Source organism: Eurosta solidaginis, chromosome 2 (genome assembly GCF_040869045.1).
Source record: "Eurosta solidaginis isolate ZX-2024a chromosome 2, ASM4086904v1, whole genome shotgun sequence".
NCBI lineage: Eukaryota > Metazoa > Arthropoda > Insecta > Diptera > Tephritidae > Eurosta > Eurosta solidaginis.
This window is the reverse complement of record NC_090320.1, coordinates 56,367,334-56,391,705: the sequence shown is the minus strand read 5'-3', so window position 1 is coordinate 56,391,705 and position 24,372 is coordinate 56,367,334. Positions and strand designations below refer to the sequence as shown.

At 36.0% G+C, this 24,372-nt stretch overlaps 3 protein-coding genes and 1 long non-coding RNA gene across 6 annotated transcripts; 2 read left to right on the top strand and 2 right to left on the bottom strand.

The window, feature by feature from the left end:
• Positions 1 to 410: 410 nt before the first annotated feature.
• Positions 411 to 5,215, bottom strand: vls (valois). 2 transcript variants are annotated; one of them, XM_067765389.1, is made up of 5 exons: positions 4,778 to 5,215; positions 4,530 to 4,718; positions 1,014 to 1,314; positions 768 to 960; positions 411 to 706 (listed from the first exon to the last, which is right to left on the bottom strand). In XM_067765389.1, the coding sequence occupies exons 1-5, from the start codon at positions 5,126 to 5,128 to the stop codon at positions 526 to 528; spliced, it is 1,215 nt and encodes a 404-aa protein (XP_067621490.1). In that variant the 5' UTR covers positions 5,129 to 5,215; the 3' UTR covers positions 411 to 525. The 2 variants fall into 2 exon arrangements, with proteins under 2 accessions (XP_067621490.1, XP_067621491.1); XM_067765390.1 differs by having other exon boundaries at positions 1,014 to 1,185.
• Positions 5,216 to 11,118: 5,903 nt separating this feature from the next.
• LOC137242138 (uncharacterized) lies at positions 11,119 to 13,438 on the top strand. The gene is made up of 4 exons (XR_010950088.1): positions 11,119 to 11,270; positions 11,335 to 11,521; positions 11,840 to 12,019; positions 12,285 to 13,438. It is a non-coding gene; the product is annotated as an uncharacterized lncRNA (long non-coding RNA).
• Positions 13,439 to 17,696: 4,258 nt separating this feature from the next.
• Positions 17,697 to 19,198, top strand: Hmgcl (hydroxymethylglutaryl-CoA lyase). Its single transcript, XM_067765381.1, has 3 exons — positions 17,697 to 18,019; positions 18,078 to 18,756; positions 18,829 to 19,198. The coding sequence occupies exons 1-3, from the start codon at positions 17,957 to 17,959 to the stop codon at positions 19,065 to 19,067; spliced, it is 981 nt and encodes a 326-aa protein (XP_067621482.1). The 5' UTR covers positions 17,697 to 17,956; the 3' UTR covers positions 19,068 to 19,198.
• sip2 (septin interacting protein 2) lies at positions 19,107 to 24,045 on the bottom strand. 2 transcript variants are annotated; one of them, XM_067765378.1, is made up of 5 exons: positions 23,662 to 24,045; positions 22,920 to 23,374; positions 21,768 to 22,850; positions 20,494 to 20,888; positions 19,107 to 19,599 (listed from the first exon to the last, which is right to left on the bottom strand). In XM_067765378.1, the coding sequence occupies exons 1-5, from the start codon at positions 23,733 to 23,735 to the stop codon at positions 19,339 to 19,341; spliced, it is 2,268 nt and encodes a 755-aa protein (XP_067621479.1). In that variant the 5' UTR covers positions 23,736 to 24,045; the 3' UTR covers positions 19,107 to 19,338. The 2 variants fall into 2 exon arrangements, with proteins under 2 accessions (XP_067621479.1, XP_067621480.1); XM_067765379.1 differs by having other exon boundaries at positions 19,108 to 19,599; positions 23,770 to 24,044.
• Between the last annotated feature and the right edge of the window lie 327 nt (positions 24,046 to 24,372).

Sequence of the window (24,372 nt, the reverse complement as noted above, 5' to 3'; positions counted from 1 at the left end):
CGTAAACTATAAAAGCGATGCAGGCGAGTAAGAAGTAATTCAGTTTGATTTGAGTTGATCAGCAGTTACGACTAAGACGATATCTAGCGAGCAATAGGAGTATTATTTTGATTAGTGGAGTTTCATTTGAGCTATCAGTTTGGTTATTAAGCTATTCGTTGCACAGTTTGAGTGTTATTGTGAAGTACTATAATAAAGGCCATTTTTCCATTGTTCAATATTGGAGTTATTTATTCAACAGTTTAGCGATACGAACCTAGCAAAAGGGCAAATAAGAGGATTTGCAAGTAAATTCGTTACAGTATATTACCTGCGTATGTGGAAATATTCCATGATGCTATAGCTATATATATACTATAGTTATATGCACAAAAGTGGATGTTTTTGTCGTTAATATTTAGATTAAATCGTCAATTATTGTAGATATTTACTTTAACAAAACTGATTAATGCTAAGTGGGTAATTGCTTAAACAAAAAATTATAAGAAACCTAAATTAACTAATTCCTAATAACACTTTCTTTGTTTAATGTAATTTATGTATTCGTAGTTTACCCTCATAACCCACAGTTAGCAGCTCTAAATCGTCTCGCCAAACAGCATCTCGCACAAAATGCTCTGAATCAACATTTGTATAAATGGTTGCAAAATCATTCGCATCGATTACTTTAACCATATTTGTGTCTCCTATAATAGCTAATTTATTGCTAAGAAAAATAGATCAGAAATTAATATTTTTAAATTGTATACCAAAGCATTAAACCTTACTTTGTAGGTGTGATTTTATGAACCGGCCTATTCAAACATTTGTTACTTTGTACAAAATGCCTTGGCACACGTGTATCAATTGAATGCACAAATCCACATTCGTCCGCTAAATATATGAAGTTTTCGTTCGTCGCTTGATTTTCACAGGGCCATGACAAACTTTTAAATCGTGCCGGGTAATTATCGCACAGAGCTAAAATTAATATATTGTAATTAATTGAATAGCATGTGTAAGATATTGTATACCTATCGCTGGTCGGGTTTGTCTGATATCCCATAGTAAAGCACTATAATCCAATGAGCAGGTTGCAAAAACTGAAGCGTCTTTGTTAGACGTTGCTACATCGGAAACAACGTCTGTATGAGCATACCGAAAAGTATGTATGGAAAACAGATCAGCACATCCCATGTCCCAAACCTTACGAAATAATAAAATTGTAGATATCGTTCCAGTTACGTTCTTACATATTTTAGAAAAATCATAGCGTCGATCTGTTTGCAAAACCACCCTTCGACTGAAGAAAAGGATAAAAAGTTTATCCATAAGCTGCACGCAAATGAAAGTAATCATATGTAAATCTGTAGAAACTTTATACATTGTTGTTGTTGTTGTTGTAGCAATGCTCGCCCCACCTAATAGCCGCGACCGATCACAAATTGTCATCAATATCCTCTAACGGGAGTCCAAGGAAACTTGCCGTTTCAACAGGGGTGGACCATAAGGAAAGGGGTGTTAGAGGCGTTGGTTCCACATTACAATTAAAGAGATGGTTGGTGTCATCTGGGGACACATTGCAAGCAGGGCATACATTTTGTATGTCGGGGTTGATTCTGGATAGGTAAGAGTTTAACCTGTTACAGTATCCAGAACGAAGTTGAGCAAGAGTGACACGCGTTTCCCTGGGGAGTATGCGTTCCTCTTCTGCGAGTTCTGGATATTTTTCTTCAAGTACTGGATTCACCGGGCAATTCCCGACATAAAGGTCCGACGCCTGTCTATGGAGTTCACCAAGGACCTGCTTGTGTTTTTCCGCTTCATACGGCTGGGTTCTCAGGTGCCGTATTTCCTCAAAATGCTTACGGAAATGACTCCTTAGGCCCCTAGGCGGTGCTGGTTCGTCAATCAGATGTCTGTTGGGATGCCCAGGTTTCTGGGTATTCAACAGAAACTGTTTGGTCAGCATCTCATTTCTCTCCCTGATGGGGAGTATTCTCGCCTCATTATGCAGATGGTGTTCTGGGGATATAAGAAGACAGCCCGTGGCGATTCTGAGAGCAGTATTTTGGCAGGCCTGTAGTTTCTTCCAGTGGGTGGTTTTTAGGCTTGGCGACCATATGGGTGACGCGTAGCACGTAATCGGCTGGCTAATTGCTTTGTATGTGGTCAAGAGCGTTTCTTTATCTTTTCCCCAGGTACTGCCAGCAAGGGATTTGAAGATTTTATTACGGCTCTGAATTCTTGGAACAATTGCGGTTGCGTGCGCACCAAAATGTAGATCCTGATCAAACGTTACACCCAAGATTTTGGGGTGTAGGACAGTCGGTAGCGTAGTGCCATCGACGTGGATGTTCAATATGGTCGACATTTGGGGCGTCCATGTTGTAAATAAGGTCGCGGAAGATTTAGTCGGTGACAATGCCAGGTTTCGCGAGGCGAAAAAACTGGAGAGATCAGGGAGATAGCCGTTTATTTTATTGCATAGATCATCGATCTTTGGGCCTGGGCCTGTGGCCATTATTGTGCAGTCATCGGCGTAGGAAATGATTGTGACTCCTTCCGGTGGTGAAGGTAGCTTAGATATGTAGAAATTAAACAAAAGCGGGGATAGGACACCACCCTGTGGCACCCCTTGTTTAATTCTCCTTTGTTTTGATGTTTCGTTTCTGAATTGCACCGATGCCTGCCTACCACCCAGATAATTTGCGGTCCACCTTTTAAGACATGGGGGAAGGGTAGACCCTTCCAGGTCTTGCAGTAACGAGCCATGGTTGACCGTATCAAAAGCTTTTGATAGGTCTAACGCTACGAGTACTGTTCTATGGTGGGGATATTGATTCAAACCGCAATTTATCTGGGTGCTAATGACATTTAGCGCGGAGGTAGTGCTATGAAGTTTTCTGATCATCCCTCATCCTTTTCAATGAAAAACTTTAGGAAAGTAGATTTAAATTAGGAAGTGGCTATTTGCGTTTTTTCCTAACAATGTACGGACTAATAATGTTTTTTCGAATACGGACCCATACGAAATTTATGAGATTTCCACAGTTTTAATACCGATGGTTGGAAGACTTGACACGATGTTCTAGCGGAAATACTATGAATCGCGTAGTCTGCGCTGGATTGGTTTAGAGTTATTTTAATCAAGCTCTGCCAAGGGCTGCTACACAGAAATACTGTGGATGATTTTTAATTTATTTAATTTTTTTTATTATTACGGCTGTTTAGGCCTAAAACTTAAACTACTAAGTACAATTCATTATTAAAATAAAAAAAATAAATGTAAGGCGCGATAACCTCCGAAGAGATCTAAGGCCGAGCTTCTCTTACAATTTGCGTCGTGCTCCTCTTGATTTTTCCCTACAAATTGGCCGGACGGGACCTACATGTTTTATGCCGACTCCGAACGGCATCTGCAAGGCAGACGAGTTTTCACTGAGAGCTTTTCATGGCAGAAATACAATCGGAGCGCTTGCCAGACACTGCCGAGGGGCGACTCCCCTTAGAAAAATTTCTTCTAATTGAAAAATCTTATTTCTAAAATTTTGATGTTGCTTTGCCCGGGAGTTGAACCCAGGGCATACGGTGTGATAGGCGGAGTACGCTACCATCACACCACGGTGGCCGCCATTATTATATCACTTATTTCTATTGAATATGCTGTTGGAATGCCATGTGATTCCGATCAGCATATTTACTGGCGTGACTGTAGCCTATTTCGGAGCAGCTAAGGGTTTCGTAAAGGTGGCAGAAAGCCCCACGTGGGAGGGAGTTGGCCGCTCCCTCAGAGGGATTCTGAGCAGAAACAAATGTTGAACCCATATGTAAGGGCCCGTCAAATGCATTTTTTACAACCCTTATATGAGCATCGGCGGCCACCGTGGTGTGATGGTCGCCTACCACACCGTATGCCCTGGATTCACACCCCTGGCAAAGCATTAAAATTTTAGAAGTATTTTTGGACGCATATTAGCAGTCGAATCCTGTTATAGACTTTTAGCCCAAAAAACAACACCAGTGAAAAATTACCAATTAAGAAATTTTTCACTAGCGCTAAAAATTGTGTGGAAGTGATGTGTTAGTTTGCTCTTACTGAATTCAATGAAAAAATAAAATGTTTTTTTGCGGCCGTGTAAAATTTTGGTATGTTAGCAGGTTTACACTCTAAAGCTGGGACACAGTGCTCATAAAAAAACTAAGATTTTTTTTATTTTCCCTTGTAAGCCAAATTTAATGTTTTTTTTTTTTCGTATTTTATAATATGTATTTTCTCTTTCATTCATTTGCTTTACAAAATTTCCTTCGAGATGGGTTTTGTATGCACCATATGAAATGGCACGGACTTCTTAGACATTTCTTCGTCAAAGAAAAGCTCAAGAAATACTTGCAGCACGACCTGGGAAGACATTTTTTATAGAAAATGAATAATAAGGGAATAGCATATTTTCAAGAGGAAAATACACAATGTTCTTGAGCGTTTCCTTATCATCTGGATACTGCGCTTATGCAGACGAATATTAATTTTATATTATGTGTACACTAACCTTAAGAGTTCCATCTTTACTGCCGGTAACCGCATGATCAATATTTGTGGCTAAACTCATACATGTGATTGGACGCATATGTTCACATTTTTCACCTATCAGAAACATGCAATATGGTGTTTGCGGATTGCGCACTTCAGACCTTGTAGACCAAACTTGGACACGCCCTGATCGCATCGCCACAAGAAACTGAAACATAATAATATGGCTATGTAAAAATTTATCTAATATAGTGTCAGCGAACTTACAATATTATTAGCAACAAATTGCAAACACGAAATTAAAGTTTGACACTGCAGTTTGTAACAAGCCTTTGCTGGCTTAATCATTGTCCCATCACCAATATTTTCAAATCCCCAGATAGAACCTGCCCATTCACGCCCCGATAGTTTATTAGTTGCTATAACTGCTTGGTGTTCGGTGTTCAGTGATAAACATTCCCAAGCTTGGTGCATGCGTATGTGGCGATTGAGTGGCCGCTTAGCATAATCACGCGAATTTAGGTTTGGATAATTTGTATTTCCTGCGAGGCTATTATCATCTGGTGGCTGATGATGTTCTGGTGTTCTGTATATAACACCGTGTTTAATTGGAAACATTTTACAAAGATATCTTTTAACACGTAATTGTAATTAAATTATCCTTGCAGAGAACCTAGGGATGCAAAACGATACATCGGTGTTTTTAAAAAATCGATAGTATCGGATGAAAATCCGATGTTTAACATCGATGTTTCAAAATTACTCAATATCGAAAAATTGCCGATACATCGATGTCAACTTTGACGATGTTTTGAACATCCACATCTCTAAAGTTGCCTTTATTGACGCCATTCTTGTTTAAACGGTTTTATTAAAGCCGGAGTCATTGGTGCCGTATGTCGTATCGCTGTATCCGTATCCCTAACGTAATCAGCTGTTTATCGTTACGACGGTAAACCAAAACCCAATTGGTTGGCTACGATACGGTTACGACCTTAGCGGCACCAATAATCGATTGCATTGATTCTCATAAGGTTGGTCGAATCAGCTGTTAAAAGGTTACCGATACGGTTACCGATAAATCACCAATGTCTCCAGCTTTAGCTTGACTTGACAGGCTGGCTGTCACGAATTTTAAATTGAAATTTAAGTATCTTCGCGATAAGCTACAATCTTGAAACTTGGAATATAGTTCTGTTCCCGATGACAATGCAATAATGAGGAAAAAAACTCCGATAGGTGACGCATGGATCGAAATATTTCAAAAAATCGTATTTGTGGTCCAATTTTTTTCATATAATACATGAATGAATAGAAAGCGACCTATGAAAAAAATCGGCGTTAGGTGGCGCAATTATCGAGATATTAAAAAAATCGTATTTGTGGTCCGATTTGGTCCATATTTGGAACAAATATTACATATATTCCGGTAGAAGTAACATCAAAATATTTTGGAGTTCGAGGAGGGACAAGCATACGTGGCGCAGAGTCGAGTAAAGTCTTTGGAAGGACTTAGATTGTAAAAAATTTTCAGGAAAGAGTCTGTGTAATAATAAGTCACTAAATGAAGGAAATAGAATGAGAAATCTAGGGATTTGATCAGACAATTCAATAAAAGCGTTGGACGCGTCAAATTTCTATTGATAGTCATAAGTAAGGCCAACTGAACCTTAATCAGTTATACTACGCCTCACATTTTTAGAAATTTGACGCGGCCAACGCTTTTATTTAATTGTCTGATCAACGCCCTAGATTGATGAGGAGTGTGATGACTACCATGCAAAAATTGTTGGATTACGTGTTCCATTTTCTTCATGTTGGAGTACTCTAGCAATACTCCTTTGCAATGCGTTTGCGGACCACCATCAGCCGATCATTGCTCGTTTTTTAACGACAGTGATCACGACACGATGACGATCGAACAGAGTTGCCAAAAGTAAAATATTGCATGCAAATAACAGATAATAAAATTTTACTTTGGCAACTCTGATAAAATGCAACAGCGCACTGGTTTTATGTGTACATAGTATAGAGAAATATTAGTTTCTTTATTCACGCAAATGCTAAATAACATAAGAATATTCGTAGTATAAAATATAAAAGTTGTATTGCCCCTCTTCATTTACTTTCATTTTAAATTAAATTCACTTCGATAATTCTTTCCGACACAATGACTCTTTAGTACTTTGGCATATGATCCTCTGTGGGTGCTCCATGGAGTACTACAGTGAAAGTATTTTGTAAAGTACTCTCACGTATTTACTCTATGGAATACTCACAAACAAAGCGAGAGTGGGATCACCTAATCCTCTCCTAGGACATCGCAATGTTAATTGGAGTACATTTTTTGTATGAATACAGATTAGATTTGGAGCAGTCCAATACTCCCAAAGGAGTATTCCTTACATTATTTATAGAGTACTCGCGTTTTTTGAAGGGGCATGGATTAATGCGAGACAATTAAAAATGTCCCTCTCAGAAAACATTCGGCATCAATTTTTTCAATTTCCAGCGAGATACTCGCAACAAAATAACGAGTGAAGGCTCTTATTGTATTTATCCTCTTGGACTATGTACATATAAAACCAGTGCGCTGTTGCATTTTATCAGAGTTGTAAAAGTAAAATTTTATTATCAGTTATTTGCATGCAATATTTTACTTTTGGCAACTCTGTTCGATCGTCATCGTGTCGTCATAGCGGAATGATACAGGTGGCAGCATGGTGACATACCTACAAACATAAATACAAATTCCATGTACTTTGTTTTTGTAAATTCGATGGACAAATGTCAAAATCGTACTGCGCCGGAAGTTGATGTATCAAATCAAATAAAAAAAGTTTGTAATCAGCTGTTCCATGCTGCCACCTTGTATCGTTGCGCCATGCGTGTCGTGATCACAGTCGTTGACTTGCAAAAGAGTATTGTTAGAGTACTCCAAAATGAAGAAAATGGAACACGTAATGCAACAATTTTTGCAGGGTAGTATCTAGGACCTACCTAATTATTTTCTAGCTTTTAGTGTTATTATTACTTCATGTAAGCATTGTTTTCAATAAAACCGTTTAACTAAAAATTTTTTTATTAATTATTTTATTTTTGTTAAGTTGTTGAAAACTGATGTAAGATGGGGTGACTATAAATATCACCCACCCACTAGAGAGGCGTAGTTTTTCCAAGATTTAATTCTACTGAAAAAACATCGGAAAAGTTCGATGTATCGCTGTTTTTCTTCCGATGTTTTTTATCATCGATGTTTATTATAATTGCAGTGATGCCAGAAAAGTGTATGCTTACCCTACAAGAACACTGACTATCATATGACTATTATCTGATTGTCAGCAATGTCAACCTAACGATCAGCGCCTCATACAAACTTTCTATCACAAACTTAAGGGGGCTTGCACAAATGTGATGTAAACAACTGTGTACGTGTGAGTTTTTGTCTTCTTCTTATACACCAACATGGCCTACTGATTAAGTATATAGCCGTACTGCTCACTCTCATTCCTTTTCCTGGATCAGTGCTGACACTCTAACTATCAAAAAGTGTCATAAATGATTGTTTACTGTAGATATCAGGTTTGGCTGTTATACTATCATAAATGACCATTGTTATATTCCGCCAAAAATGAAACAATGCTTTTTGCTTTTTATTTACTTTATTTCATTACGTTTTTAATTTTGTACGTGATAAAAGCATACGTGTTTCTTATTTGTTTAAAATAAATAGTTTTATAAGAATTCGAGTTCAAAATGTTCAATTTAAATTCAGAAAAAAACAAAACAACAGAAGAGCGCTTTCATCATGCGGAAACACATTTAAAAATGAATCACCACTAACCACTATTATTTTTCGCGTATCAATTTTTTGAGTGCGCCCCATACATTCCGCCAGCTTTTGGTATTTTTTAATATTATTTTCGATTTTTTTTTTTCTTTTAGCATGGAGCTTTGAAATGCTCTCTTTTTCATTTTTTAAACTTATTTTTTATATGGTTTTCGTCGGTTGAAAATGGCGGAATTTAAAAAATAACAAAACAACCGTGATAATCATTTGATTGTCATATGACAGTCAGTAGTGACAACATGATTAAATCGGATAATCTGTTCTCGCATACATAAAATTCCGTTGAGAATTATGTATCTGTCTCACATGCATTATGGTATCTGCTGTATGTTCTTTTGTTCTGTACCAGGTGTCCGAAGCCTTCCCAGTTTCAGTCCTTACATACATAAATTTGAGATCAATGTTTACGTCATCGCAGGATCAGCATTGTCAATTACAAGTGTGAGTGTATTGGTAAAACTATCAGCGTTTCTTGTAGGGTAGTGAAGCCACCATGTCAAAAATAATAATAGTAATAGTCTAGTTGAGGGGTCGACCATTGTGAATGATAACTTACAGCTGAATTCAGTAAGCCGTCTCGACTATTAGAGACTAATTGGGGTGAAAATCACTTTTGAGACAATTTGCCATTCTGTAAGCTGTCTCGCGTCTCCAGCCTCACAAAAGCAATCACTAATTTGTGAGCTGGGCCGGGGCAGATCACAAACGTGAAAATTTCAGAAAAAGTATGAAAATTATTTGCGAAAAACACTTTAAATATATTTTTTTTATTCCTAAAATTAAAATAAGTATAGAAAAAATTAAAAAACAGAAAATACTTAAAAAAAACATCGAACTCTATGTGGTGCCGCTGCGATTCGAACCTACACACTTTGGGATTTTCTATAAAAATTGTGATCGGCGTCTTAGCAAGCTCAGCCACAATACTACACAACGATACGTGGACAAAATGAAATGCTATCCCAGCCAGCATTTTTTGAAAATTTTGATCAAAAAATATTCAAATATCATACCCCAAGATGATTAAAAACGTTCAAATTTAAAAACATTTTCTGATCGAAAATTAACGTATCGTTGGGAGAAAAATGTACCACAAATGTGATTATTCTTGAATAACCATTTATGATTCATATTTCGAAACGCTTTTTGTTCATATTTGATATCATTGTAAAATTGAGCTTTAATTGTTTTAGAGTAATATTTGAATGATTGTCACAGTCATTTTCTAATCATATTCGTGAACATATTTCAATCGATTTGGTTGAGATTTTTGAATCAATTTTGAATGCGATTACGATGAATTTATTCTTCATATCTCATTCAAAATGAGATACTACATAATAATCTTATTTCATCAGGGGAAGAAAGAATGCGGAAGTGAGCTATTTGAACCACAGGTCAATCGTAAACAAACTTGACCGATATACACCTCGACTACAACATCCAGCATCAACTATGATCGTCAACATCTTGAAATACGATATGGTACGGGATGTTGAAGCCATATCCAGGTACATACATATGTCAAGAGAGTTTCACTTACCTGGGGTTCACAACCTTTGTATTGTCTAATTTGTATTTTCTGGGAAGCCGAAGGTGGAGAAATGGTTTGGGACATCTTTTCTTAGGAGCAGCATTTACATTATTTCTTGTCTTGAAGAATAAAGTTTTAATATATTTTTTCTGAACTTCATGATTGAAAAAATGTGAGTATGTGAAAAAAATAAGATCTTCAATGAAAAGTAAAATTTTAACAAGTATAAAATTCATTATTGAGTCAACCAAGATAGTCAGAAAAGATTCAGAAAGCTGAATGAAAAATGATTAAAAATTTTTGATCACCTAAAGTAAATACGTTTGATTCAAATATGATTCCAAAATTTGATTGAAAAGCTATATTGAATTTTTGATCATCAAAAGTATTCATATTTGATTATTTCCTTTGTTCGATTGTATGATAACTCATTATTTAGTCAGTAAGAGTAGTCAAATCGTATTGATATGTAGGGAAATTCAAAACCTAATCACCTAAATGCTGACTGGGATATTATTTGTTCAATGTATGAGTAAATTGTCATTTTGGTGAATTTCGTCGATATGGTGAATTGTTTTTGTGACTTTCGTTTACTGAATACCATAGATTAGATTGATACGAATATTTTGTTTACGCTCTCACATTTTCGCTCTCACGAGGGATTTATCTTCTAGTTGTTGCTGGCAACAATCACAGATAAATCCCTCGCGCCAGCTGAAGCGGGTGCCAGAACAAAAAATGTGCCATCCAAAACGAAATACGTACCAAAAATTTTTGTAAACTTTAGTTTGACCTACAACTGTAGAACAGCGTTCAAAAATTATGGGAAAAAGGATAAAAGTACTTGTTTTAGTGTAAGTATTATTAGTTCGAAGGCGGAGGGTAAATATTATTTCCCATTCAAAAGTTGTCACTAAAAACAGGTTTTGTAAATATGAACTCCCGATGCAACCAGTCCATTTGGGTCACAGAACCTGGAACGCCAGACATGTAGGATAAGCCCTATACATTAAATAATGTTAACTATTATATCATAGGTCCGATTTACTGAAATTTCAAAAGAATATATGGTTTTCACTGCGAGTTAAATGCGTTACAATAATTGACTAATTAATTTAATCGAAATGTTAGTTTTACTTAGATTTGTTTATATTTAACACTAATAACGGGCCGATTCTTAGCGTTACCGGTAAAATAGTATCCATAACATTATGTAACCGAAAATCGTTACCAGTTCTTTTATTCGCGATTCTGGCCAAAGTGGTAACGCTGTCATCACCGAAAAACTCACCAGTGTCTGTGGTGAAATTTAAAATAGAATACATACATATATGTGTGTAAACAAAGAATAAAAGCAGCAAAATGGAGATGAACAAGTAAGTAAATTCTGTGAATATTTTTGAAAGTTCTCCGTAAATTAATAAATGCATATAATTATAGGAAGTATGCACGCACTACACAAGCCCAGCTGCGATGGTATATCGCATTTTGCAAAGACCACCCCGAACTAATGCAGGTAAAAAACTGCCCCAAATCGCCGAACCAAATTCAAGATTTGTGGAAAGAGATTTCCACAAATTTGAATTCAATGGCCGGGCCAGCAAGGACTCCTGACGCTTGGCGAGAGGTAAAGAAATTTAAATAATTAATATATGTATACGTACTCCGCTAAATTGTGTTAAATAGTATTTATGAGAGTTCTAAATCTCTGCGAACTACTATTTGCGGAGTTCCGGAGTTTTTTCCGACTGATTTAATATTGCCTGCGGCATTTGTAGTATTTTTGTGGAAAGCGCCAAATTGAACAACAAACTATTATGCTCCTTGTTTTAAATAAACCATATGCATCAAGGCTTGTTTGTTGTTAAAATTTTGCACTGACCACAAAAGCAGTAGTTGGATCGTAGATACATATACCTATATATCAAACGTTGTATATTTTCAGAGTTTGCGAAACTGGCGGAAGCAGTTGCGTGCTCGGGCTCGTTAGCTCATTAGTGGGCGACGACGAACTGGTGGAGGAGTAAATCCTGTGGCTGAGCTGACGGATTTCGAGCAGCAAGCGTTGGAGACTTTTGGAGTTGCTGCTGTAGAGGGTCACTCAAACTCGAGGCTTAGATTTGACGTATGTAAATAAAGTGCTTTCAACATGTGTAATATTTCTATTATTGATGGATTGCATTGTCTCCCATGAAATGCATATGTACACATATACATCGGTACATTGTAATTTATTTTGAGAAGGTACATGATGTAAGCAAATACGTATGCATAGCAGGGGCAACGCATGCCTACCAATTTGTAATAGGTATATAGAAATATTGCATTGGTATAGATAGTAGTATTATTACCAAAAATATTTATGAAATAAATTTTATTTTTTACTACAGAACGAGAGTAATGCCGAAAACAATTCGCCAGCACCGGAGGGGGGACCGAGCTGTACTGATCTCGAGGAGTTGATTGGTGATGAAGATGCGGCAGAAATTTCAAACTTTTGCATAGTGATGTGTGAGTCACCAAGCCATGCTCCCCTAAGTCCTGCTCCTACAAATCCTGTGCCCAGTAGCTGTACCTTATTTCCTGTCACTCCCAATCCTGTGCGCACCAGCAGTGTTTTCAAAAGTCGCGCCTCCTAATTCCCTACTACTCCCAATGATATGCCCACCAACCGTGCCTCCTCATCTCCTGCCACTACCAATCCAGTGCCCAACAGCGAAGCTTCCTTAGAGTCGGGAACTTCTAATCTTGCTTCCTCCAGCCGTGCTGCCTCGGGCAATGCTACTCCCTACTCTGCTTTTCCCAGACAAGTTTCGCAGCCGAGAGAACGCAAATGGAAGAGAGATGTACGGGATGAGATTTTGAACACTGTGCAACAGGACATGAGAGAGAGAGACGAGAAGAGCAGGCACGACTAGCGCAATCCCTAGGGAATGGGCTAACATCGTTGGCTGGGGCTATCCAAGAGCTGATTGCAATGCAACGCCGGGATTAATTTACACAAACGTGCTTAAGTATTCATACAAGAACCTTTTTGCAGTTTTAACCTAGTTTTGTTTAATGAATTTTTTTCGCTATTTTTTTTATAAAACATGTACAAATATGTATTAAAATTAATATATACCAAAGTTCAAATTTTTATCCGAAATTCGCGAAATTTGGAATTAAAAATTTCGTGTCTTCAGAAAAAATTTGAAAAATTTCTACCAAAACGTTTTAAAATTTGTCTGAGTATTCAGTTTTGTAGGTCATTGAAATTTAGTAGAAAGAAGTTTTAATCTTTATCCTCTAAAACAATTTCGAGATTTTTTAGTATTTTTTTCTCAGATGAGTGGAACTGCTCAACTCATCTGAAAAAAGATACTAAAAAATCACGAAATTATTTTAAAGGATAAAGATTAAAACATCTTTGTACTACATTTCAATGACCTACAAAACTGCATACTCTGACAAATTTTAAAACGTTTTGGTGGAAATTTTTCCAATTTTTTCTGAAGACACGAATTTTTTAATTCCAAATTTCGTGAATTGCGGATAAAATTTTAAACTTTAGTATATATTAATTTTAATACATATTTGTACATGTTTTATAAAAAAATAGCGAAAGAAAATTCATTAAACAAAACTAGGTTAAAACTGCAAAAAGGTTCTTGTGTGAATACCTTTGTTTTTTTCAAAATATAGTACAAATATGAATTATTTTTTATTTTATTTCCATGAATTTAGTTTAGCTTTTAATAAGCAATATGGAATGTGATGAAATTTAAGTAATACCAATGTTAAAATATGAAATATTTTTTATTTTCTTTTCGCATATTAGTTTTAAGTAACCAAAACTGAATGTGATGATTTACATATAATTAGATAACTGTTTCCTTGTACGCCTTGAAATTCTTGTTTATTACAAACTTTTTATTCGAGCTCTAGGCCACACAAATATTGGTATAAAAATTCAAAGAATGGCTTTGATGTTATACAATATTTATTCCATTTATTCTCGACCAGAATAAATTGAATAAATATTGTATAACATCAAAGCCATTCTTTGAATTTTTATACCAATATTTGTATAGCCTAGAGCTCGAATAGAAAGTTTTTAATAAACATTATTAGATAACTTAAACAAAAATATGAATTTTTTATTATTATTTATTTTAGCTTATTTTAGTTTCTAAGCAAGCATTTCGGAAGATAACAATGGCAATTTTTGGCAAATTTCATCAATGAAATTTTTTCATGTTTTATTTTTGATATCTAATTTAAGAAAAAAATGCATGAATTGTGCAACTGAAACTATACATTTCATCTCAAAAACGTTTTTGAAAAAATTCTAGGAAATTTCGTGAAAATTTTGAATTTTTTATTCAGAGTTCTCTTTTGAGCAAGCATTTTTATAGTCAAATCAGTTTTGTTATAACAAGGTACAAGTTATAAATCTTTTAAAATTTGCATTGACTTTTGAAAGTTTTTTGAGCCTATAATTTGTTTTTGTTGTAGGCTCAAAAAACTTTCAAAAATCAATGCAAATTTTAAGAGATTTATGACTTGTACCTTGTTATACCAAAACTGATTTGACTATAAAACTGCTTGCTCAAAAGAGAACCCTGAAGAAAAAATTAAAATATTCACGAAATTTCCTAGAATTTTTTCAAAAACGATGAAATGTATAGTTTCAGTTACACAATTCATGCATTTTTTTCTTAAATTAGATATAAAAATAAAACAAGACAAAATTTCATTGATGAAATTCGCCAAACATTTCCACTGCTACTTTCGTATTCGCAGCTGTGTTACATAGTAGTAAACATAAATAATTATAACAAATTAATAAATAATAAATAGTTGAGTGAACTTAAATTTTTGTCTATATTTTTTATTAATCTATTTTATTTATAGGAAAACAAATGTACGCCTACGAACATAAAAGGACTTTCATTCAGGAAATTTTCTAAAAATTGTCAGCGAAAGAATGGAAAAAATGGAAAATTCGAGAAAATTTTACCGAAATTTTTATTTATAGTTCTTTGAACCTCCTGAGTTTGTAGTTTTGAAGCCCAATAAATTTAAGAAACACCATTCAGAAGAAAAATTCTGAAAAATCAATGCGAATTTTGAGAAACCTAAAACCTCTTTTTTGTCATTCCTATAATTTTGTGGGCTATAGAACTGCGAACTCAGAAAATTCAAAGTACTCCAAATAAAAAGTTCCGTGACTATTTATAGCTAATTTCAGGAATGAAGTTCTTTTTATTTAAGATAATCTGAGAAAAAGCTTTTATAAAACCTTTTTGTGAGTTTTGTCAATCCTGAAACCGTTTTCGAAAAAAATACTAAATTCGAGAAATATTTACGAAAATTTCGACTGCAGTTTTGTTGCCCCAAGTACACGTTATAGCTCTCAAAAATTTTATAATAATTGCAACTGCCATTTTTTTTCAAATTTTCGAGAGTTATAACGTGTACTTGTGACAACAAAACTGCATTCGAAATTTTCGTAAATATTTCTCGAATTTAGTATTTTTTTCGAAAACGGTTTCAGGATTGACAAAACTCACAAAAAGTTTTTTCTTAAATTAAATTTTATTAAAAAAAAAATGCCACTGCTATTTTCGTGTTCGTTGCTGAATGTAAACAGAAAATATGACTTCATTATAATTTTTTTTAAATATTTAAAAAAAATACACATGGACAATAGTCATCGTCACTAAAATTTTTTACTAAGTTTGACTGGCCCTAAATTATTTTCGCTAAATTAAAAAAAAAATTTATCAAACACCCACAATCCAGATAAAAACTTAAAACTTTTTAGGAAATTCGGGAAAATTCGCGAATTTTTATGCAAATTTTCAACTCTTCAGTAGGAATGTTTAGAATTTTTCTCAGTATGAAGTTTTGTAGACTATTGAATTTTAGGATAATAATGTGTTAATATCAATACTCTAAAATAACCCTTTGATAATTATTTTTATTATTTCAGACCGTATTTCCATAAAAATTAATTTTTTTATATTAAAGAAACGTCCAAACACTATAAAAAAGTTCTCAAAAATCAGGAATTCCTTCTACCGCATTAAGATTAAGACATTATAATCCTAAAATTTAATAGGCTACAAAACTTCATACTGAGAAAAATTCTAAACATTCCTACTGAAGAGTTGAAAATTTGCATAAAAATTCGCGAATTTTCCCGAATTTCCTAAAAAGTTTTAAGTTTTCATCTGGATTGTGGGTGCTATGATATTTTTTTTTAATTTAGCGAAAATAATTTAGGTCCAGCCAAACTTAGTAAAAAATTTGAGTGACGATGACTTTTGTCCAGGAGAGTATATAATTTTATGAAAATATAAACATTAATAAATAGTTCAAAATAAACAGCTCTTAAATTAGGAAATCGCTATGAAGTATTAGGATAAATAGTTTATCAATTGCTGCCGAACCCTTTCGCCCTCCCGGTGAAGACTACTGTTGGTCGCATTTGCTGAACCAATACTTTCTTCGCCAACTTCATAATTTTCAAATTCCACTTCATCACACGGCCAACGTTTCCTCATAATATTATGTAAAATAAAACAGGCGTTTACAATTTTCGTAACCGTTTCAGGGCTATAATGAAAAGTGTGATGTTGCGCCAAGCATCGAAATCGTGATTTAACACAACCGAATCCTCTCTCAATTACATTTCGTGCAGTGCACTTTGTAAAACTTTTCCTCCCGAGGAGTTGCTGGTTCAGCTAAGGGTGTAATCAGCCACGGTTCTAGTGGATATCCCTGACCACCTATAAGCAAACTTCCTCTCTGGTCGCTCATAAATGCACGCACATTTGAAGTTGTCCATATACCTGAATCATGGCATGACCCAGGAAAAGTAGCATCAACTGACAAAAACCTCAAATTTTCGTCGCAAACAGCTTCAACATTAACGCTGTAGTATCCTTTCCGGTTCATGTACAGACTACAAGGTCTTGACGGATCATTTTTTTGTGGACAAATGAGCGCCACATGCGTGCAATCGATTGCACCAATAACACCTTTCAATCCGAACTTTGTGTAGAACCTAGACAAGTAAAAACAAATAATATGAGTGCATGCTGTATGTTAAGATGCACGTTCACCCTTACCTTGCTTTTATAGCCAATTGCTCCTCATTTGTGGTCGGAAAACTTACTTCGGACGATTTTTCTCTGACAATCAAGTTCGCTAAGTACCTGATTGCTCGTGAAGCAGATGGCTGACTGAGTGCAGCATACATACTGTTAGCAACACATTTTTGGTAGGAACCATGCGCCAAAAAAGTGAGGCAACAAAAAAATCGCACGCCAAATGGAAGCGAAGTGGCTTGGTCATCCTTTGGCATCAAATCTTTTATGAGCAACTTACACGCTTCCTTGGGCAAACGAAAATGATGCTTGAATGTACCAGAGGGAAGGTTCATGGGATCACTATTGTCCCGAAGGCTCCTCAAATTGTGCCTTCTCTCCAAAATTTCATCCTCTTCGTCTTCAATGAGTAGCAATAATAATAAACTCGACATTTTGTTATAAATATATATATTTTATTGTTGACGTTCAATTTTCACAATTCTGTTTTGCGCTTTCAACAGCTGTTTGGTGTGGTTACATCTATGTTACCATCTATTTTGGTGGGTAACAATTATCCGGCTACTTTCGTGGGCAGAATACCAAAAGGGTACAAAAGTTGCCACATGAAGAAAGTTGCCATGGTGAAGAAAGTTGTTACCACATTAGAATCAGGCTGTGAAGGAAAATCTCAAATTTAGAGACTTGAGATGAGACTGAGTTACAGAATTCAGCCGTAAGTGTGATATCTTCTGCATAGACGTCAAAGGTAATAGTCTAGTTGAGGGGTCGACTGCTAATACGCGTCTTGACAACAGTATTAATAATCCGAAGGCGGAAAATAAAAATATTAACACGTTCAAAAGATATTAACGAAAAACCGAAAAAGACCCGCGGGTACCTCCGAAACCGGGGGTGGGATCCATAGTATTTTTGCGCAGAACACCTTTCTGCGTTGATAAAAAAAATATAAAATACTTGTGCAGATGCTTACTCTAGCTGCACTGCTACGTTTAAGCCGAAAAATCGTACTCGGCTCTTTTTCAACAGTAAGTGATAAGTATACTTTAACTAAAATGCATGAACACTACCTGTTTTACATGTTAGCATACTAAATCTGCTGCAGATGTGCGTATTGTTGAGGTGGGACCACGCGATGGTCTGCAAAATGAGTCGAAGATACTCTCTGCCGCTACTAAAATCTCACTAGTCAATCAATTGTCTGAAACAGGACTACAAACAATTGAAGTCACATCATTTGTTAGTCCAAAATGGGTACCACAAATGGGCGACAACACAGAAGTATTGTTAGGGATAAAAAAGAAGCATGGCGTTAATTATCCAGTGCTAACTCCAAATTTGAAAGGTTTTGAAAGCGCGCTTGCCGCTGGTGCTACGGAAGTTGCTGTGTTCGCAGCCGCTTCAGATTCCTTCTCCATGAAAAATATAAATTGTACAGCAGATGAGAGTATAAAGCGTTTCCAACCTGTTCTAGACGCAGCACAAAAAGCTGGCCTAAAAGTTCGTGGTTATGTATCTACTGTCGTTGGATGTCCCTATGAGGGAGCAGTTAAGCCAAGAGTTGTAGCCAAAGTGGCGGAATCACTTATAAATATGGGATGTTATGAAATATCTTTGGGTGATACTATTGGTGTGGGAACGCCTGGTTCAATGCGTCGTATGTTGGATGAAGTTGTGAAAGTGGTGCCACCGGAGAAACTTGCTGTACATTGTCATGATACATATGGGCAGGCGTTGGCGAATATTCTTGCCTCTTTGGAATATGGTTAGTTAAGCAAATTATTAGTAAATGTAGTACTATTTTAATATCATACAACTATAATATTGATTTTTTCAGGTATAGCAGTGGTGGATTCATCTGTATCAGGACTTGGTGGCTGCCCATATGCGCGAGGGGCTTCTGGCAACGTCGCAACAGAAGACGTAGTTTATATGTTACATGGAATGGGCGTAGAAACTGGTATAGACTTGGAGAAACTTATAGCTGTCGGACGCTATATATGCAGCGAATTGGGCCGTAGCTCTGAATCAAAAGTAAATCGTGCTTGGAAAAGTGAGCCAGAGAAGAGGGTGTAAAATGTAAACATGCTTACATATTTTACAAAAAGCCTTGAAATTTTATAGAAAATAATACCGAATCTGCGATAATGCTGCATTCATAAAATAGCTTTAACAGTTTATGATTTGTATGTCCACATGTAGATATAATTTATATACAAGCAAATCCATTGAAAGATTTGAAAAACATTTAGTAATAAAAATGTAAAACAGATTATATAATCTGCATTAAACTGCTGACGATAATAAAGTTTAAGTATAAGCTAATTACATATATTTAATATAAATTTTAAAATTTACGAGCATCTTTCATGGTGTATACAGATATGTCTCCTGACATTAATGATAAATCGGCCAAACTGCCATTGTTGCGTTGCGTCGTATTACCACCAAAGCTTGTTTTATTAGATACTGTTTTACGATTGCCGTCCTTCCCGGTCATTTTCAATTTACCTTCATGCCGTACAACAGTAGGCAGCATTGCATTTTCGAGATATTTTTGTATGCTTTTACCACCTGGAATGGTAACTGGTGTACGTTCATCAACAATCTGTAATAATTATGAAATTTATTTACTACGCAGTTTTTGGGAGGAGCTATACGATATTTGTTGTTGTAGCGATAAGGTTACTTCCCGAAGGCTTTGGGGAGTGTTATCGATGTGATGGTCCTTTGCCAGATACAGATACGGTACGCTCCGATAACACAGCACCATTAAGGTGTTAGCCCGACCATCTCGGGAACGATTTATATGGCCACATTAAACCTTCAGGCCATCCCCCTTCCCCCACCCCAAGTTCCATGGGGAGCTTGGGGTCGCCATTCTGACCCCCTAACCAGCTGGGGAAGTATACGATATTTCGCAGGGAACTATTTCAATTTACCATTTTAAAATGTTTTTTTTCTTAATTAATATAAGACATATGCATATGAAATAAAGCGCATACATTTCTAAATAAACCAGAAATGGCGAAATGATCTAAAAAATAATCCAGCAATAATATTTGAATCAAGGTAATCATTACTAATTAAAATATCTTAATAAATACTTGAAAGAAGTCGGGAGGCTCTGGAGATTTTATTCCAAAGATGTAAGAAATGGTCTCGACATAATCCAAGTCCCCAGCGGGTTAGGGGGTCAGAATATACCCGCGGTAGGTATGCCTGTCGTAAGAGGCGATTAAAATTAAGGTGAAGGTTTAATGTGGCCATATAATACGTTCCCGAAATGGTCGGGGTAGCACCTTAATGGTGCTGTGTTACCGGAGCGTACCGGATCTGTATCTGGCAAAGGACCATCACATCGATAACACTCCCCAAAGATTCGGGGAGTAACCTTATCGTTACAACAACAACATAATTCAACTTAGAAAATCTAAACTCTACCACTATATACCTAGGTTTCATTGCTTAGAGAATTTATATAGTAATTACATTTACTTACATGCTTGAATTCAGAAGAAATATATGCCTTCTTTGGCAAGCTGGATGTTTTTGTTATCGTATTGCCTGTTAAAGCGAATTTAGGCTGATAAGTTCGCGATTCTTGTTCTAGTTCACGAAAAACAGTAGCATTGCGGACATCTGGACGTTCTGGTCGTTGCTTAAGATTTGACATGAGCGGCGTAGTTGCTGTATTTTTCATGTATGCACCAACCGGGCTTACGATATGCGAAAATTGTTTAGGTCCGGTATTTTCTTTGAGACGTGTTGGCATAGCAGTTTGAGGTTTCTTAAATAACTCCAATTTGGGCACTGGTTTCATAGACATTACAAAACGATTCGTTTTCTGTGTACTTGTTAGTGGTGTACGCTTTGGTGATGAGAATGGAGTTTTAGCTACAAAAAAAAAATTAAGAAAATGAAATCAAATTTTATAAGTGTTACTACATTAAGCAAAAATCTTCTAAATCAACTATTAGTAATTAGTTACAACACAGATCTAAGCTAGTTAACCAGCTTAAAAGCCATCAAAAACAAATGCCAAGAATATATCCGCGGCATACCTGCCGACCAAAATGATTCAAGGGGTTGTGATTGCCAACCTCACCTACCCGTGACGAATCCTGTACCTTTAGCAGTTGAGGTTCTGGCGACCGCAGGTTCTACTCGTGGAGGGTTCAATATGTTCATATTAAATTGTTACCCGAGTTGGGGCTAATTCTTTAATGTCGTTTTTGTTTTAGCGATACGCACTCTTCACGAAGTTCTTGGGCGTCATTGACACCCCCCGTACCTAATCAGTCAACTAAATTTTGCGGTTTCTGCTAGGGCCGCCAGACATTTTGTGCCTTTTCATTTACCTCTATGCCGCCAAAATTTTGCTAGAAACAGTCCACTGCGTCATTGGTGTTCGCCGAGGTCGCCAAAGGTCCAGCTGTTAAAGAAACAGGATGCACCATGCTAAGGGGAACTTGACAATTGGGTTGAAGTATCTATATATTGCGCTGGCAACCCCTTGAATCAATTTGGTATTTTAGTCGCCTCCTCCAACAGGCACACCTGCCGCGACTATATTCTAAGCCCCCTAACGCACTGGGGATAATTGTGCATCTATATCCGAAAAAGGACCATCTACATCGTTAACACTCCCTAAAACCTTCGAGTGTTTTTATAGCTACAACATCACCATCTTTAATGTATGATATGAGTTCACAAGGTCTTGAGGATTATTCCAACAACAAATGATAATAAAAATAAAAACTCTTGACTGCATACCTTTTGTGCCTGTGACAACAGCTGTAGGTTTCCGATTGATAAACTTTTTAGCTGGCGAGCCACAGTTGCTTTTTGCTTTTTTCGGCGAATACGTAAATGTTTTTTCACGTTCCTGCAATGGTTTCATCACCATTTGAGCTTCGTTTACGATTGGCGATAGATTACCCAGTTTTGTTGTAGGTTCAGCGGCTTGCATATACTGCATACCTTTTTTCATCATGTACTCAACTTCTTCCATGGTATCATTGAAGTGCAATGATTTTTCGGTACTCTCATTGAACAAACTACGATTTTCTTTATCATTTTCAAATGATTCTTCAAATTCAATAGAACTTTTGTTCTGGTAATTACTGAGCATGATTTCCGCATTTCGCACTATTGGCTCTATTGCAATTTCCTTCTGTTGTTGTTCTTTCTCCTCTTTAATAAAGACACTTTTGTTTAAATTTCCGCCCGTTTCATCTGACTCATCATCCGACAACTCAATTACTCCTAAAGAATCATCAAAGGACGCGCTGGAAGATAGTTTTTCACTGCCATGCATATTTTTATTATCATTGGTGATAAGTTCAGTCACAGTTGCATGCTCATTTGCTGGCGGCTCTAGTGTGTTATCTAAGTTTATCAATATTATACTTTCTTCCAGTTCATGCGATTCTCCGGCAGACCTGCTCTGGGTATAATGTGAAACTTTCCTTGGTGCACTTGCGCCTGTGGTGTCATGTGCTGTTTCATAACAGCTTGTTGTCGTTGAAGTTTCACGGCATTTTTGAGCGCTTTGAAAGCTTATGTGTGATGATAGATCATCACCACCCAAAGAACTATTAGACTGATCTTCGCAATTGTCTTCTAGTATAGTAGATGGTCTGAGAAGTCCCACCATTTTCACAGGTGAAGTTTGTAAAGTGGTATCGCCCACTATTGTGGAGTCCCACATTTTAGATGGCGCTTCAATATCTTCTAGGAGTGTTACATCAATACTTTTTAAAGGAGTTTCATTATCCAATTGATGCTGCTCTTGTACACATAAGTCATGCAATAGACGTTGCAATGATTGTGCTTCTTCATCTATTTCTTGTAGTTCTAAAATTATATTATTAAATTTAAACTACGCAATCTTATCAACTTTCAATATGTTGTATATTCACTTACCTTGTTTACAAGGGGTTTTAAAATAGTTTCCATCGGCGCTGCGCTTTTTAACATCTTCTATAACCATATCCTTGTTCTCGCTATGTATGTACTTAAATAATGTGCTATCAGGATCGGATGCTGTTTTATCACACATTTTTTCCAAAGCCATAAAACTTTCATCAGACGTACGTTGCTGTTGGCATTCGAATATAGTTTCGTAACAAGATTCCTTCGTTGAAAAATTATAAGGAATCCTCTTTATAGTGTTTGCATTGTTGAATTTATTTTCATCATCCTCCATTTCAAATATTTTGTTCATTGCATTTCCGCTAACAGCAACGTTACTTTCGTGTTGATCCATATTCGCTACACGAGGAGCTACGCGTGCTTCTAGCAAAGTTTGTAGATCCTCCTCTAAATCCAAGCTAAAGCGTTGGCAAGATACCGGCTCTTTAGCAGGCGTTGTAGCCTTTCTAAATATGTTCGTAAATCGAGAAAAAAATGTTGAAAATATTGTTTGTATGAATTTTTATTAATAGAAATATATTACCATGCTAAAGTGATTTATCTTTTTAAAAGTAAAGTAATAAAGTTCTACAAGCTAGTAGCTACTTTTTAGTCAAAGATTTGGAAAAATTTCAAATTCTTATATAGTAAGCCAATTTACTCTACAGTATTTAAAACATCCATCTCCATGCTCACTCGAATGGCTCATCATAAACAAGCATCCAATTTTAATGATATATTTATAAGCATTTACCGTTGCATGACAAGTAATTTCTTGACTTTTGCACGCCAAGCTTTATTTGCTTGAAATTTTTCCAATCCAGACATTTGTATTCAGGAAAATTGAAAAAGAGCAACAAACATCCAAGTTATATTTTGTTGAACAACAGCAGACAAGGCGCGTAATCTTCCAGGGTTTTCGTTACGAAATATCTCTTCCAGATAAGCTTATACCACTTGAACACGCTACGTTGTGTTATTATTGCGATATTAAATAAATTTAAATATATATGCTTGATTTGCAATTCTATACACGCTGAATAAATCACAATGGAATCCCATACAAAACGTTGAATGAAATTTTGAAAAAATGCTCGATAAAACTGAACGAAGATTATAGTGCTACCAAACTATATAAATTAGTTAAACCCAGTGTTGCTTTTCGAATACCTATTAAGGTCGAAGTACAATGTAGCGGAATGCGTATTTTCGGAACGCATTTTGTCGGGTTTTCATTCAACGCTTCTGAAAATAAGTGGTCACGTTTTACATGACGTTACACCACCTAATTTTTTTTATCAAAAATAATCAAAGGTGGTATCAAATCACGTATTTCGAAAGATGAATACAAAAAAACAGTAAATAACCCCGAAATCGGGGAGCCGATCCATAACGTTTTCATCACAGAACACCTCTCTGGCGACTTATAAAAGTAGCCCTCTGTGGGTCCAACATCGTAATGTAG

What these genes read in the sequence shown, in the direction of transcription:
- vls (XM_067765389.1), bottom strand. Translation starts at nt 5,128, where the DNA reads ATGTTTCCAATTAAACACGGTGTTATATACAGAACACCAGAACATCAT. An exon ending in AATTTGTTGCTAATAATATT is followed by an intron (nt 4,719 to 4,777) that starts GTAAGTTCGCTG and finishes ATTATGTTTCAG; the next exon opens with TTTCTTGTGGCGATGCGATC. An exon ending in GTAAAGATGGAACTCTTAAG is followed by an intron (nt 1,315 to 4,529) that starts GTTAGTGTACAC and finishes ATTTGCGTGCAG; the next exon opens with CTTATGGATAAACTTTTTAT.
- Hmgcl (XM_067765381.1), top strand. Translation starts at nt 17,957, where the DNA reads ATGCTTACTCTAGCTGCACTGCTACGTTTAAGCCGAAAAATCGTACTC. An exon ending in TACTCGGCTCTTTTTCAACA is followed by an intron (nt 18,020 to 18,077) that starts GTAAGTGATAAG and finishes TTTACATGTTAG; the next exon opens with CATACTAAATCTGCTGCAGA. An exon ending in TCTTGCCTCTTTGGAATATG is followed by an intron (nt 18,757 to 18,828) that starts GTTAGTTAAGCA and finishes TGATTTTTTCAG; the next exon opens with GTATAGCAGTGGTGGATTCA.
- sip2 (XM_067765378.1), bottom strand. Translation starts at nt 23,735, where the DNA reads ATGTCTGGATTGGAAAAATTTCAAGCAAATAAAGCTTGGCGTGCAAAA. An exon ending in TGTTGTCACAGGCACAAAAG is followed by an intron (nt 20,889 to 21,767) that starts GTATGCAGTCAA and finishes TTTTTTTTGTAG; the next exon opens with CTAAAACTCCATTCTCATCA. An exon ending in TTTCTTCTGAATTCAAGCAT is followed by an intron (nt 19,600 to 20,493) that starts GTAAGTAAATGT and finishes TAATTATTACAG; the next exon opens with ATTGTTGATGAACGTACACC.